Source organism: Anastrepha ludens, chromosome 2 (genome assembly GCF_028408465.1).
Source record: "Anastrepha ludens isolate Willacy chromosome 2, idAnaLude1.1, whole genome shotgun sequence".
NCBI classification, from domain to species: Eukaryota; Metazoa; Arthropoda; class Insecta; order Diptera; family Tephritidae; genus Anastrepha; species Anastrepha ludens.
In genome coordinates, this window is record NC_071498.1 from 184,031,861 (window position 1) to 184,049,346 (window position 17,486).

The 17,486-nt window shown below is 35.1% G+C and overlaps 1 protein-coding gene across 1 annotated transcript; it reads left to right on the forward strand.

Annotated features, from left to right (window-relative positions):
• The first annotated feature begins 5,306 nt into the window (after positions 1–5,306).
• LOC128856087 (myosin regulatory light chain 2) lies at positions 5,307–7,201 on the forward strand. Its single transcript, XM_054091465.1, has 3 exons — positions 5,307–5,416; positions 6,250–6,489; positions 6,616–7,201. Exons 1-3 carry the CDS (start codon positions 5,414–5,416, stop codon positions 7,039–7,041), a joined length of 669 nt encoding a protein of 222 aa, XP_053947440.1. The 5' UTR covers positions 5,307–5,413; the 3' UTR covers positions 7,042–7,201.
• Positions 7,202–17,486: the final 10,285 nt, after the last annotated feature.

The following is a 17,486-nucleotide window of genomic DNA, read 5'->3' on the forward strand; positions in this document are numbered from 1 at the left end:
TTAAAGATTTTTAAATAGCTTTCGTTGGGCCTAAAAGTAGCACCACGGCAATCAAGTGGCGGAAGTACAAGGGGAATGAAATGCCTATTCAGTGGTTGTAATTTTGCTAGACCATCCTTTTTAACTCAAAATTATGCCGAATTGAGTTTCAGAGCGGGAGTGTTTGTATCCGTTCGGACGACATGACCTGGATCTTTATTCGCTGCACTTTACCTATGTTCCCGTAAAGGCCATATAGCTCATTGTTCCATCGCCCGCATCTGTCTAGCGAGCTTAAAATAGCACTTGTTGGCAAGACCTATACTGTTCGTGCAATCTCAAGACTGACATTGTAGGTGATACATATTTATGCCGCTTCCTAAGTAATCAGAAATTGCATCAAGGGCCCTTTTTAAAAAATGCAGTCGAGTTTTGCCCCTTCTGATATTAAAATTCTATATTTATTCTCTGGTATCTTTTCTTACATACTTACATATAATTTTTATGTTTTACAGTTAAATAATTGTATCCATTTCTAGCCCATGTCAATCGAAAATTAATTAATACAAAATTATATTCTTGGACATCAATAGACATCTAGTTGAAAGGCTTATTAAAATGCTAAATATTAAATCCATGTTGATAGTAACAATTTGTGAGAAATGCTTCTAAGTATTACAAAATGTATTATATATTTTGGTTTAAAGCACTAATGTTTCTTTCATTGTCTGTTGGTTCACCTAATATCTTATTCAATTGTAAGAGTATTAGGTTTTGAAACTTTTTAATCGGAGTAAATTAACCAGATTGTGGCTTTAAAAAATTTACATATTCTATGGGGTTTTCCCAAAAGTAACAGGAGCGACACTGCAGCATACAAAAATCTTCAGCCAACTCCGACTAGAATATACAAATATCACTCACCAAGCCCTTCTAAAAGGAATGGCCGCCCCAACTTGCTCAGCGTGTAACAGTCAACTGTCCATAATTCACATAATAGACAGCGGCAGAAACATCACACTTAAAGGCAGGACAACTTCAGATGTATTAAAAGAGATTTCTCTAGAAAATATGTCAAATACATTTTTCCTTCAATACTTTAGATTTTGACTTCACGCAATCAAGACCGTCTTTAGCTATACTTCAAGGCTTCAAATAAATATAAGTAAATATATGTATTGCCTCTAGTCTGTAAGATTGCTGTAATCATAGACTTAAGCAAATAATAAAAATATATATTATTTTTTATATCAAATTGGACTATTTTCTCTTTTATAACTTTGTTTTTTGATTTCCTACAGAATTTAGTTTTATTCTAATAATTTTTCTAATAATTTTTCTATTAGCATTATTTCAGGCCGATGGTCTTAGCTACTAGTGCCTTTCACAATATAATGTAATTGTTCATAGTCATATTTCTAATAAATAAGTAAATAAAAAATACCTGTAGGCGCGCTCGTGGAGGGCATTTGTCATGTTGTCATTTTTCACATATAATTTTTAAGAGCCGTATTTTGAGTAAAATGAAAATAAATTAATGAAATAAATTAACTTCTAAGAAAAAGTTAAGCGAGATTTTTAATTATATTCACCGGAATGACTTTTTTCAAAAGTTCAGAAGGATATGGTCAAGTTAAAACAAAGTTTCCTTTCTCCATATCTCCGTGTAATTTTTGAGCTAAAATTAAGAGATTAGTAAATAAAAATAGAACACACACATATCTACACATGAATCTCCGAGAAAGGCAAGGGAAGATAAGTGTAAAGATAGGAAACTATGTATATTCTGAGAAAGGAAAAGAAAATTGGGCAAGAATAAAACGACTAAAAAGGTATATTTTTTTATTTGATTTATTCATTTAGTAAATCTAGAATTACAAGGTTTCTTACAGACTACATAGAACTAATAGTACCAATTATGTACACATATTTCGAAACTATTTAAAAAATTCATTGAGTAATAATTTGAATAGAATTAGATTTATTGTTGAATTAGATAGCAATCAATCAAAATCCAAGGAACTTGAAACCTGATTAAACCCATTCAATGTTCTAATCAAAGGAGTGCTTTCGAGGCAAAAACAGTTCTGATCCGCTCTAGGAGGAATAAATTATTACGCTGAAGTTTTTTTCGAGGTCTGTGAAAATGAATGCGCACTAAGAATAAAGACGAGTCAACTGTCCTATTTATGATATCGAAAACAAAGCAGAGCGATACTTTTATTACTTTCTAATTTGTAGAGATTTTAAACTTAGTTATGCACACCTCGCGTTGTATGAAGGAATCGGATCAGTGAAGTTTAAAGATCTAAATGCAAAACGAAGAAATTTCGTTGGAATGCGTTCAAGTCTACTGATTGGCAATGACGATATGGCCTCCAAATAAAGACGGTACACTCCAGCTTCGATCGTACGAGTGAAGTTAATTGTGACTTTAAAGTTTGTGGATCCATTAAATCTGAAGCCGAATGAAAGCAAGTGTAGAATACGATTGGTGATGACAAAATTCAAATGACTAAGAAATCGAAAAATGGAGTCAAAGATTGCTTCCAAATCAATAATTTAATTAAGAGCGTTCAGACGCAACTTCTTTATAAAATATGAAGTTGAGATTAAATGATTAGACTTAGACTTATACGTATAAAAGAAACTCAGAGGAATGGAAACATTCAGATATGCCATTGAGGGGGCGGATACCTGTAAAATTTCAAAAAAAAAAAAAAAAAATTTCATAAAATGTTAATATAATCCTTTAAGAATATGTCAAAAAATGTATAGAACGTAAATTTAAGTATTTCTTATACTCGTATTATAGATCGTCAACCGTGACGACTCTATTCTTTTCGTTCGAGCGCTGTGAGAGGAAATTTCATGTATTCAAATTTTAGGCGCGTTTTTCTCAAAACTACATTTTTCGAATTGGCGTACACGATAACTCGAAAAATTATTGACCGATCTCCCTGAAATTTGGAACTTTTTATGATATTACTTTCTATGTGAATTTACAAGTTTTTGAAAATTTTTCGAAAAAATTATTTTTTCGAAGCAAAAGTAGTAGGAAAATTCGCCCCAAAATTCATTTTTTTGTTGTGAAGCATTTTATTCCGCGATTGTTTTTATATTTTTTTTTTGAGTTCATATAGAAATTATGACATTAATAAATAAAAAAATGTTTGGTTTTTTGTATTCAGGTCACTGACGCCGATACTACAAAGCACCGCTGCGACCTTCCTGGAAGAATTGAGTGTACATCCGCCATTTTAAATGATTAAAATAATAATAAAAAATTTTACATTATTTTAATGTATAAACAAACTGTATGCAAATTTTGAAAAATATATATTGACTTCTTCATTTTGAATAATTTTAATAAAAAAGAAGGAAAATATGGCCGATTACAGGTATCTGTCCCGTTAATAAAAATGACAAAGTACAAGAGGATCAAAATGCTGCCTCGAGGGACAGGAAGAGGCAATAAAAGGATAATAATTTACATCACTGACAACTACAACTACAACTACATATCTCACATAAAGATCCCGAATAAATCCCGGCAAAGAAGGCGAACTAATAATTGCCGTATATATTTTTTTTTTAATCGCATTTGCTTATGAAAAAGTTGTGGACAAATCCGTGCCAGCAAATATTTTTATGTACCATAGTTTTTATCGGCGTTTGCAATCTGCTTTATTGACCGTAATTATTAAACGAAATGTGAGCAGAGGCAGTGATATCGTGCAATGCACTTTCAGAATTCCTAAAACAATTAAGATATTCACTTTTCTTGCCGTTTGCATTTTTGAGTTCGCAATTTATCTCAATAAATATTGATTTGATATTTCTTGAATAGTGAAGCCAAATATTTTACAGGTTATGGACAATTGCCGACACAGTTTACGCGAGAATCCGGAAAATTACAGCGTTTTAATATAGTATTTAAAGGTATTTAAAGGGATAATTCCACTGGAGTGGAAAGCTATTCCAAAGGGCATCTGTCAGAAATTAACACAGTCGGCGTCTCGACGTATGGTGGGGATCCAACAAAATATCAACTGGCAGGAAAGAAACAATTTGTTTAAGTAACGAGCATTGCATTTTAATATTTGGGCGAAAAAATATGGAACTTATATATATATACATATATAGATATAAGTTAATGAACTAGTCAAAATTTCTGCATGACCTGGAATGTAAGCTGCAAAATTCGCACTTGAACTTTAAATATTTTGAAATGTATTTCTTATATAACTCGGTTCGGTTACCATTTAGTCCCATCGATGTACATCATTTCATAAGAAATACTGTTTTGATTTGAAAATGCAAAAAAATTCTGCTATTGCACAACACTTTGCCTTTTAATATCCGTATTTATGTACATGCACACATACATATGCACGTATGTATGTGCAAAGTTACTCAACCGATTGCGTGTCGCGGCCGAATTCCTTTAAAATACCACGCATTCGCCAGGTATTATCTCACACACATTTTGGGTATCGGAAAGTAAAAGTGTGTGTGTGTGAACATTCAGACGTAAGTGTACATGGGAGTACATAATATAGGTAAGTACTCATATACATAGAAACATAGAAGAATATACATATATCTACATAAATTTGTGCACCATGGAATGGTTCCGTTTGTAGGCGATTTCAGTGCTGAAATTAGAGTTCGTTCACAAACCACCAACACATACATAAGTAATCCCATAAGAAAAACTAAAAAATAAGAATTGGCTGTGCTTTCAAAAGCGCTGTCGAAATTTCGTTTTCGTTGATACAGAATTTTCGATCAGGCTATCCTTTCGAAAGATGCACAAACATGTAATACATACATACATATATACACACACATATTTACATATACATTTGTAGCCAGTCGTATAAGCTAAAATTATGTACACTGGTGTTTTTCAGTGCGCGATCGAGTGAAACATGAAAGCCGAAACGATGAAGAAGAATTTTTTTAAAATTAGATTTTCTTAGAACATCGATGAAATGCGCAGAAAATATGCATGTACACATACACACACACACGGGCACTAAAGTATATACATTTGCATACGCATCTAAAAGAAAATTATGTGTTTGGGGATGTGTATGCCACACAGGCATGAAAGTGGCCGATATATCCCACCAAGCTACTAAAAAAGGTAGCACGAATACGCGATTGGGAACGGAAAATTGGATGTGGCAGCGGCGTGGCTCGGCAATGCTGCCCGAAGGCCGAAACGCCAACCGACTGCTCGATCAACCCACAGGGGGCGCATAAGGTGTGCCAACATACATATTCATGTGAAAGTGTGTGCGTGTGGAAAGTTTCGAGGCGCAAATTCTACAAAAGAAATGATGTCTTGCCGATAAAATCAGCCAGACCACTCAGTGTGCTCTGACCGCTCGATCCGTTTAGACAACACAGAAAACAGTTCAGCATCATGGTAAGGACCCTTCCAACGTTGCCTTGTGAACTTGTGGACTTCTATTCAAAGCGAAGGATTTATCAACCAAGAATTTTTTTTTTTTTCAAAAGAAAAGTGAATTAAGTAATGATTCCAGTAATTGGGTCAACGTTAAATGATTAAAGTGGATCGACACGGTTTTTGAAAGTGAAATTAGTGAAAAATTGAAAAAAGGAATATTAATAATGAGTGAAAGCTCAAATTAAAATATTTTAAATGAAAATGCATATTTGCTAAAAAATTCAAATTGCAAGCAAAATGGCAAAAATTTTCAAGTGCTAAAGATAATGTGCAAAGATCGGAATTTTCGAAAACATTTGCACACACCTACCTGATATACATAAGTATGTGTAAGCAGACCTCGTTCCAGTAATGGCTATTTTAAATAATTCGAAATAGAAACGCGTTCCACTTCCATTAGCCGATTGTGCCACTTCGCGTTACTATAAATGGAATTCGTAATCCGATATAGTGGGGATACATTCGTACTCTGGTCTTATTGGTGATTATTTTTGAAATTGCGTAATCGTTTTGAAATTCATGTTCGCCTTCTCTATCGGAAACGCGTCTAATTATGCCTTTTGACTAAATACAATTGCATTCTTTTTGCAACGAAAAAAAAAACACTTTAGTGAATATTACTGCATTTCATTATTATTTTTTCAATGATTTAATAAGTGTTTAAAAAAATATTTGACTCTTTAATTAAATAAAAAGCAAATAATTCTGATAAATCCTTACTAATTTTTTTACTTTACCTGCGCAATGTCTTTTCCAATGTAATAATTTTTTCACTTCAAAATATTTGATAGGCCGATGAGAAGAAGAAGGTTAAGAAGAAGAAGACCAAGGAAGAGGGAGGTACTTCTGAAACCGCTTCTGAAGCCGCATCAGAGGCAGCAACCCCAGCACCAGCTGCTACTCCGGCTCCAGCCTCAACCACTGGATCGAAGAGAGCGTCAGGTGGCTCACGTGGCTCAAGGAAATCAAAGCGCGCTGGTTCCAGTGTGTTCTCTGTTTTCTCACAGAAACAGATTGCCGAGTTCAAGGAAGTAAGTTAAAAGAATGATTCGAAAGCTATTAGAAATTCTTAAGTTTATGCAACGATCAATAAATATAATTATAATTAACCAAAAAATTGTTCGCTAATTTATAAATATTTTCGTTTTTTTCCTTAGGCTTTCCAACTAATGGATGCCGACAAGGATGGCATCATTGGCAAGAACGATCTGCGTGCTGCCTTCGACTCTGTTGGTAAAATCGCTGCCGACAAGGAGTTGGACCAGATGTTGGGTGAGGCCTCCGGCCCCATCAACTTCACCCAATTGCTGACCTTGTTCGCCAACCGTATGGCCCAAGCTGGTGCCAATGACGAAGACGAAGTTGTCATTGCTGCCTTCAAAACATTCGATATCGATGGCCTCATTGATGGTGACAAATTCCGCGAAACCCTCATGAACTTCGGTGACAAATTCACCGCCAAGGAGTGCGACGATGCCTGGGATCAGATGGTCATTGACGACAAAAACCAAATCGATACCGCAGCCCTTATTGAAATGCTCACCGGCAAGGGTGAGGAAGAGGAGGAGGAAGCCGCTGCATAAACACAAACTGGCTAGACTCTTGCAAAACACCAGCAAAAAAATAAGTAAAAAAAATATTTATATCAAAATAATCGTAATACAAAACAACAAGATCCTGTTTTGAAAAAAAAAATGTATCTTTACTTTTTTAAAAAATAATTAACAACATACTTTGTGTGTACTTTTACGCATTCATTTTTTTAAAGAAACAACAACAGTTTTTCTGACGAAAATTATTTAAAAAAATGTAGTCCCTATATTAGAGAGCATTGAAACGGGGTAAATAAAACCAAAGCCCAAAGTGAAATTCTTGAAGATAAATCAAGAAAGTTCTAGTACGCAATGTACCAGTTAGCGCGGGTTTTCCAACACCACTAGCCGCGACGTCAACCAACAGCTGACAGTTAGTTTTTCTAGTTGATAAATTAAATTTTACATTTAAAACTTATAAAAAGAAAAAAAAACGAGGAAAAAATCCAACAATATTTTATTTAGAAAACAAATGAAAGAAATCAACAAAAAAAACTTAAAAAACTGAACTTTCGGAGATTTTTATTTTTTGAAGAGATTTCTTGTGCCATATTAAACGAACGAACAGCTTTTATGTATTGGCAACCAATTGCTCAATTTAGGGACCCGGCTTCCACCGACACACATGGAAGTTACTTCGACACTTAAAGGCAACCAGCAAAAGTCGATGAATATTAGAAACTAATAGTAAATAATGTTTGTGTATTATACTACTTACATATTTAAAAACAAGAATAAGCTTACACAAAATAGACAAACAAGAATCATACAAAATCACTCACGCGTTCAACTATCACTCATCAATCATCCAGCTATATAAATATTACTTAGCCCTATCACCCATCACCAATCACCGATCACCGATCACCGATCACTAATCACCAATCACCAATCAATCAAAGGATCGAAATTTGTGCATGAACTATATTTTATAAGTACTTACAGTTTTATTAAGGGAAATTAATGCCCGTACACCTATTTGTTGTTTTTGTTCAGAATTTCTATATTTATTGATATTATTACACGTGTTTTTGAAACCTAACCCAATTTTATGCAACGATCATTATTATGACGATTTTATCTTACGATTATCTTACTAAACAATTGCGAGTTTCTTTGAATTTTGAAAAAATGTTGTCCATATTTCAATTTGGTATGGATTTAATTCAATATCTATATACATATTACGAATATTAAGCGATTACATTGAAGTTAGATTTGAACTATGAATGAGTAGAACTCAATCCTTATGATGTTTAATTCAAATATTTTTGACTTTACTTTAATATTCTTAAAGAGTGACATCCCTTGGAGAAATTATTCATATAAACGAAATAAGTTTTAACCTTACACTCTTATTTATTCACATACATATTGCACAACTTATGATGAAGTGTATATTAATTAAAAAAAAAAAAAAAAAAAATCCGGTTTAGTTGCAAATATTATTTAACTAACTCGTAAATATATGCAAGATTCATAAATTTTACTTACATGCGCCATTGTGCCGATTATATATATACGTAGTTACTACATAACCGAAACTTATAGGCATACACGATTTTATGCTCTAATACTTTTACATACTTGTTTGTATATACGTTTATAACCAAGGCGATAGGCTATTATTTGAAAAGAGAAAAAACTTTATGAAATCATATATTCAATGAAATTACAACTAGAAAAAGTTCGACTATAATATGTATGTATACTCACATACGCATATATATACACTTATAAATATATTGTATTAGCTATTATTTGTTCGACAAAGGCCTGAAAACCCTTCTACTAACAAAATGTGTATCAAAATATTTTATTTATGTACTAACCGAATAAAATGTTTGAAATGTTACACTCACATGCAAGCAAACAATGAACATAATTTGAAAACAACAACAACGTAAAATGCAAAAACAAAAATAAAAAAATAAAAAAAGGATTAAAAAAAAACCACCACGCAAGTACGTCAAGTACATAAAGAGCGGCAAAACCGAACGATGCTACTAAAAAGTATCAAACACTAATAAATTTACTATTTTATATAAGTATTTACTGCTAGTTATTGACACTATCTATCTGTCTAACTGTCCCTATTAACTTTCCAAATCAGAATATGTATCTGCAATGCAAACTCACATTCTTGCACTAATACACACACATCGCTCAGATACATTATTATTTATAGAAATGCACTAAGGGAAAAATGTATTTTATTTGTATCAGCGGAATAATGCAAAACAAGCGGAAAGAATGAAGGATAAAGAAAATTAACTAAAGCCTAAAACAGAAATGGAAATAATGGATTAAATTGCATTAACAACTTGTTACAGAAACGGAAGATTATCAAATAACGTAACCAATATTTAATTCATATTTTATTGTTTGATTTTGAGTCTATTTATACGGCTCAGGCTTGAGATTTTTTAGAACATTAAAGGAATTTACTTAAATTACATATTATTCAAATTTATATATATATACATATGAAAATTAGAGGCATCTCTCTAGATATATTTACTCTTAAAACAAATTATCTTAAACATAATCCCAAAGTGAACGACGAAAGTTAAGTGTAAAGAATATATTAGTTTGTAGATATACAAGTATAGTGAGAAGGAGGGCTAACATCATGACAATGGAGATTAATCCAAATCATATTATGACTCCGAATTTCGATTTTTATAGACAAATTGTTATGAAAAAATAGCAGTTGAAAAACATCAAACAACTGTACATAGAAAATGATATCCAACGTATACAATTTTTAAGTAAAACAAAAAGATGACTTTAAAACAAACAACAAAAAGAAAAGAAAAAAACTAAAACAAGCTGAATAAAACATCTAAAGTCATCTATAGAACAGCAAAAGAAAACGAACGCTTGTTTCATTTATAAAAACCATTTATTCCTTTGCGTGCTCTTAAGAGGTTATCTAGTACTTTTTTAAATTTAATTTTATGTATTAATTTATTTAATTCCCAATTTTTTTATTTTTATTTATTTTTTTTTTTTTGTTTTTTTTTTTTTTTTGTTTTTTGCTGCTTGACAGGTACTTACTTGTACATACTCTATTAATAGCTACACAATTCATTACTAAACCCAATTTTCCAAGTTTCGAAACTAAAAAACCATCAAACTAACTAAAAATGTATCCCAGTAACAACTCCATACACAGATTTCATTTAACTTTAGTAAGCAAATGCTCCTGAGGACTGGTCAGCAGTACAGGGCTGTCGAGGTTAATCCGGAAGACGTGTCAGTAGCAGGCCTGGTGTACTGGCGTTACACCATTTTTGTTTTTAAAGGAATATATTTTTAGTGTCTGTTACGTTTCTTGATTGACAGTGGAGCGCTGTAGCAGATGTCAATTCAACGATGAGTTACTGAAAGCGCTTCGCAACGGAAAAGCCTTATAGAGATAATTGAATGGTTTGGCTGCGAAAACACAAGACTACAGAAGGAATAGTCACCAGAATTGCAGTACATTCTCTTGATTATTACATCTGAAGCGACACTTAACACGCACCACTAGTGCAAAGCATACATGCTCCAACTGTAGTATCAACATGGAATAGTTTTATACGGTCAAGGCATGAAAATTAAGATGTTTTAATTCTTGGGAGGCGGAGCTAACGGCTGTACAATGAGTTGGAACCTGCATACGCAGATTGTACAACCAACTTTGTTTACATTATTCTTTTTAGTTATTTACACAAAAAAAAAAAATTAAAAATAAAAAAAAAATGTTAAGAAAAATTAAAAAAAAAAAAATTTAAATTGAGAAAAGCAAGAAAAAAAATGAAATAAATAGCAATGAATAGTAAATAATAAATAAAATAAAATTTCATCAATTATTATTGTTGAACAAACACACTTGATTCCTGCATTTTACAAAATGTGATATGCGTCTTGATGTTGTTCCACAAAAGGAAGGACCTACAGTCTCAAGCCGACTCCGAACGGCAGATGATTTTTTATGAAGAGCTTTTTCATGGCAGAAATACACTCGGAGGTTTGCCATTGCCTGCCGAGGGGCGACCGTTATTAGAAAAAACTTTTTCTTAATTTTGGTCTTTCACCGAGATTCGAACCGGCGTTTACTCTCTGAATTCCGAATGGTAGTCACGCACCAACTCATTCGGCAATGGCGGCCAGGCTGATTAATTACCGCAATATTGCAGAAGTTATTTCGTATTGAAAATATGGAAATATAAGCCAATAACTTCGTTTCATTTGAACTTGCATCACCATCATCATTTGGCGCTACAGCTCTTCAAGATGTTTAGCATCATTTCGAGGCTTCTGCTTGGCTTTCATGACATGATTGCTTCGCTGAGTAGGTTGTCGGCGTAACTTCTGCTGGACAGATGTCTCTTACTGCCGTCAGATAGTCTGATTTGCCCTAGACCACTGGGTGACCAATAGCCCTTTCAGTATTTGGTGTCAGGTAGGGTTATCCCGCCCTTGATCGGTCGTCATAGCCTCTTTGGTTATTGGCAGGGTGCGCCGGCGTGTAGGTGAAGTTGACATTTGGATAGGAGAGGCTATGTACCGCAATAGCACCCCAAGGAGGTCAGGTTGAACTTTATTCTGCGCTAAATACAATAAATAAACGATATTAAACATCTAAATAGTATTAATTAAATAAAAAATTACTTTTCCTCTTCCATTTCAACTCCGCGGTGAAAAGGTTTGCATTGCGTTTGATTAGCTAGTAATCGCCATTAGATTGTCAGCATTTTACTGACAGTTTTATGCCAGAACGTGATGTCATCTCATAAAAAGTAACACAGTTCGAACAAACCCTTTTATAATGCGTTTACGAATGAGTCCATGGTCATAAAATAGGATGTGCAGAGCCTAGGCAACTTCTGCTAATTTTATAATCTACTAGCAAACCCGGCCCCCTTCGCTGGGCACACTAAAATAGAATAGATATGGTTTAGAACAGAAAATATAATATATGATTTTCATATTATTTATTTCTTTATTCTTTATTCAAGCGCTTTGGCATAAACAATATTTTTTGTTTTTCTATTTGTTTTTGAGTAAATAATTATAAAATATAAATTGAAAATCAGGAAAAAAGAAGATTGTTTTTAAATTTCAAATCAACATATATGAATAAACAATCGTCTTTTTTCCTGATCATCCATGAATTTTTCGTTTCAATTTATATGTTTTATTAAGCATTGGAGCTTTTTTAACCATTATCCATTTATATTTTTCAAAAAAAAACGAAAAAAAAATTTTTTTCCACGAACACATAATTTCATTCGGATTTCACATTAAATCCTCAAATTTCGTAAGAAATTATTCACTGTTCCAAAATCCACTCCAAAAAAATTCACGAACAATTTTTACATGTTGCACTTACGTTTTTTCCTTATGGCATCCAAATCAGAAAGAAATATAGACACATTGTAACTCACACTGTCAATTTGACAGTTCAGTTCCGCCCCAAGCGTTAAAAAAGTAAGCGACATTATGGCTGGTTCAAAAGAACGCTGTACCCGTTGCCAGTGCTCCGAATTACAACCAAACTTTTCGAAACCCATTTTCAATACTTACTTAACAATGTGCGTAAGTTTGGTTTAATTCGGTGCAAAGACACGGCGGGTCCACGTTTTGGCATATATTTCGAGACCTTAGTCATCAATAGGTATGAAAATTACCCCGTATTAAAGCACTTATCAACAGCTTTCATTTGATACCCATATTGTACATACACATTCTAGGGTCCACGTTTTGGTCTCTATCTCGAGACCCTTGTCACGGAGCGGATGGAAATACTCTGAACTAAAGCATTCACCAACAGCTTCCATTTGATACCCATATTGTGCATACACATCCGAAGGTTACCCGGGTCCACGTTTTGACCTATATCTCGAGACCCTATCTACCAATAGGTATCCAAACTATACGGAAACCATCTTCAATACCTCCTTAACAATGTGTGTAAGTTTGGTTTAATTCGGTGCAAAGACACGGCGGGTCCACGTTTTGGCATATATTTCCAGACCCTAGTCATCAATAGGTATGAAAATTACCCCGTATTAAAGCACTTATCAACAGCTTCCATTTGATACCCATATTGTACATACACATCCGAAGGTTACCCGGGTCCACATTTTGTCCTATATCTCGAGCCCTATTTCCAAAATAAAATATAATCCGTGTTACTCGTGGGTGATGTAGCTTTCGAATGGTGAAAGAATTTTTAAAATCGGTCCAGTAGTTTTTGAGCCTATTCATTACAACCAAACAAACAAAGTTTTCCTCTTTATAATATTAGTGTAGATAATTTTAACTGAGAATCACACGCACTTCGTGCTTAACAAAAATGTTTGAAACTATTCTTTGAAATAATTCAAGTGTGACAGGTTGTGTTTGGTAACACTTTTCGTTCTCATCCTTTTTTATAGTCCCCAACAAACTAAAACATGTTAAATATTTTAATTGTCAGATACCCTCTTTGAAATATGAATTTTCTGATTGATCATCGACAATTGAAACCATCCACCACTCATCATTTAACATTGGATTTGAAAATCCGTATTTTTGTTGTAATGTGCATTTGCTTGGACTGCCACACCGGACGAATATTTGCAAATGCACCTCTTGCTTTTTGCAATCTTGTAGATACATCATTTTTGCATCCGCTTTCCGCAGTGAATTGCCTTTCAACGATTACATTTTCAATATTTTCCTCTCCGATATTGTAGAATGCATCGTTCGTTGTGTACTGCCAAATGTTTGGTCTTCTTTGCAGTGGTTTTAAGTCCAGCGGCACTAGAGTGTTTTGCGAGATCATTCAACTTGCTTTGCATATCCGATTTACGTTGAGCGAATAGAACGATGGATTAATTTCCGTGACACCGGTTCTTCTGACCGGTAGAGAAAATTCGATAGTCGGAAAGGGTTGATGACGATTAAAGATACGTTAACTAGAAGCAACTACAACCCTACTACATGGATTAGTAGAATTTAATTTCAGTTTTATATGAGCAATTATTTCATGGCAGACATGCGCTGCTCAGGGATGACCAATGTTAGCTTTTTCTTTCATTTATTAGGTGCACAACTAAGTTCCTGCTGTTTGTCAATAGATGCCGTCAGCAGTGTGTGCTAGTCGATTCTAACATAACCTAAACGTCATAAACCAGACATAAAGCTTAGACATATAATAAACAAACTGCTTCGACACATTAGTGATTTTGTTTTGGTATCATATACTTTTGGTTTGGTGAAAATGTCTGACTTTGTGCCGAATAATCGTCATTTGCGGGAAGTGTTGATTTTGCTCTTTCAATCGAAAAAAAACGGCGGCTGAAGCGCATCGAGAGCTACAAAAAGTTTATGGAGATGCTGCTTTAAGTTTGGTTCCGTCGCTTCAAAGACGGTGGTTTTAATGTTGACGACCGTCCGCGTGAAGGAAGGCCAAAAACCTTCGAAGACGCTGAATTGGAGGCATTGCTCTATGAGGATCTCTGTCAAACGCAAGAAGAGCTTGCTTCAGTATTAGGAGTTACCCGCCAATCCATTTCCAAGCGATTGCATGCTTTGGGAATGATTCAGAAACAGGGGACTTGGGTTCTTTATGAGTTAAAACCAAGGGATGTTGAACGTCGTTTTTTGAAACGTCAGTTGAACAGGCGAACTTGTAAAATAAATGAAGTTTGAAGTTTTTTACATAATTTTGGACACATATGAAAATATAATAATGATGGTCAGCTGCGTATAGCGGTGGGAAGACCGTCAGACGAAGCAAGAATGTATCATTGCGTTCAGCTGACGTATTTTCCCCCCTCTACGGCGCAGACGACTATTTTTTTTATTCTACTAAATGTCAACAATACGTGAAAAAAATTTCAGCCGGTATAAAATGAGTTGGTAGAAATTTTTTTTCGACACTCGTTGCCTCGTTGACGTTCACTTTCGTTATTAATGACAGCTAAATCACAAGTATAAGCAACAATTTAACGGTATAAAAACGCAGTCCAGAGACGGTCCCTGGCTCCCGGACTAATATTAACCTTAATATATTAGGCGGTCGCCGTAGCCGAATAGATTGGGTTGTGACTATTATACGGAAGCAAACGGGTTCAAAATCCTGGACATGAAACACCAAATAAAAGAAAAAGTGATTTTTATTAGCGATCGTATATATATATTTTTCCCGTGGTTCCTAGGTGGAACAAAGGGCCTCAATAAACAAGTTAAAGTTAAATCTATTAGAAGCTAGGAATTTTATTTGCCGCCAGGAGCGGCCTGCTTGTTGCACTTCTGTTTCTACTAGTCGCCTCCACGTGTTAGATGGTCTGCCAGGTCTGCGGCTGCCTTGGGGGTTCCAATCCAGGGCTGCTCTAGTGATATCACCATATGGCTTTCGAAGTGTGTGACCGATCCATTTCCATTTGCGGCGTCGAATTTCGAGATAGACTGGTATCTGTTTCGTTATAGTCCACAGATCGGAGTTTGATATGACGTTAGGCCAAAAAATGTGCGTGATCTTGCGAAGGCTGCGGTTGATGAATACTTGCATTGCTTGTATGTCACGTGTTGACGCGTTCCACGGTTCGCATGCATACAAGAGGACAGATTTCACATTGGACTCGAAGATTCTCAGTTTCGTGCGCCTCGTTATATGCGTTGCTCTCCAAACTTTATCAAGCATGCCAAACACTACGCGAGCTTTCGATATCCGGTTACGTATGTCACCCGCTGAACCGCCGTTTTTATTTATTACACTGCCTAGGTAGCAGAATTCATCTACAGCTTCGATGTTAGTGCCGCGTATCTGAAAGATATGTGAATCGGTGGTGTTGATGCGCATTATCTTTGTCTTCGCAATGTTTATTTTCAGTCCAGCCCTCGCTGCGAATTCGCTCACCGCCTCTATTTTTGCTTGCATATGTGAGTGTTTGTGTGATAGCAGGCAAATATCGTCAGCGTAGTCTAAGTCCTCAAGGTTGCCGCTCAGGCCCCAGGATATGCCTCTGTTCGCCGCTGAGGCTTGTCGCATCACTAAGTCCAGTACCAGATTAAATAAGAGCGGAGATAGCACGCATCCCTGTCTTACTCCTGTTCGAACTCGAATAGCGTTGCTCAGGATGCCCTCATGTCTCACACGGCAGCTTGCTTCACTGTACAGTTCTTTGACAAGTGAAATGATTTTTTCAGGTACTCCTTTGCAGTAAAGTGCTCCCCAGATTGCCTCGTGGTTAAGAGTATCAAAAGCTTTTTCAAAGTCGATGAAGCAGAGATAAAGTGGCGAACGCCACTCGACCGATTGCTCGACAATCACTCTCAGGGTGTTGATTTGATCGACGCAAGAACAGCGTGGTCGGAATCCCGCTTGTTCATTCCGTAGGCCACTTTGCAGTGCGTCGGAAAGCCTTTTATTAATTATATGCGCTATTAATTTATTGACCATGCTTAATAGTGTTATGCCTCTCCAATTCTTGCAATCGGATAAATTGCCCTTTTTCGGTATGAGCGTGATGACACCCTCCTTAATGTCATTCGGGATCTTCCCGGACATCCAAATGTTTTGCAGTAGAGGGAGTAGCCTTCGAGCGCTCACCTGAGGGTCGGCCTTAAGTAGTTCAGGATTGATGTTGTCTGGTCCTGGCGCTTTATTGGCCTTTAGGGCTTTAATTGAGTTCATAACTTCGATCTCATCAGGCGAGGTGGTGGGGATATCGCGTCTTACCAAGTGACGTGGACATTCACATGGCTGTATTGCTACGGATGGTGTTGGCGCAAGGAGCTTCTCGTAGTATTTTTCCCAAATGCGTACTTGTTTAGTTTTGGACATTATTAGCGATCGTCCATAGGCCGAAAATGGCGTAGGTCGCTCCATTTTTTAGCATAAATTATATATTTCCATATATATATTATTATATAATACATTATTGCAAACATGAAAAACGAAATAAATGATGAATTCTGTAATTTAATTTAAATATTTGGTGAGTATATAACTTCATTTTCCTACTAATCAAAAATACCGTTCTATGATTGAATGAAACCATTTTGAGTTAAATTTTAATAAAAATTATTAAATAATAGGTTCGATAAGAGAGGGTGTTGCAACTAGCCTAATTTTTCCTTTCTTTTGTTGGTACACTATTCATGTGAACGTACGAGTATGTGAAGCTTCATTTCAATCTGTCAATTTATTCTTTGTTTACAAGCCATTCAGTATCGGCTCGTCCCAGTTTTTTCTACAATAGAAAAAATTAAGTATCGTACAGTAATTAAATTTTAAATCAAATAGGACGCCATTAATTAGGACAGTAGAAAGATGGGTTGCTGAATTTAAACGTCGGACGGCCAAAAACTACAACAACACCAGAAATCGTAGAACAAATACATAATATCGTATTGGAAAATCATCGAGTGACTGAAAGAGATTTAGTAAAGGGTTT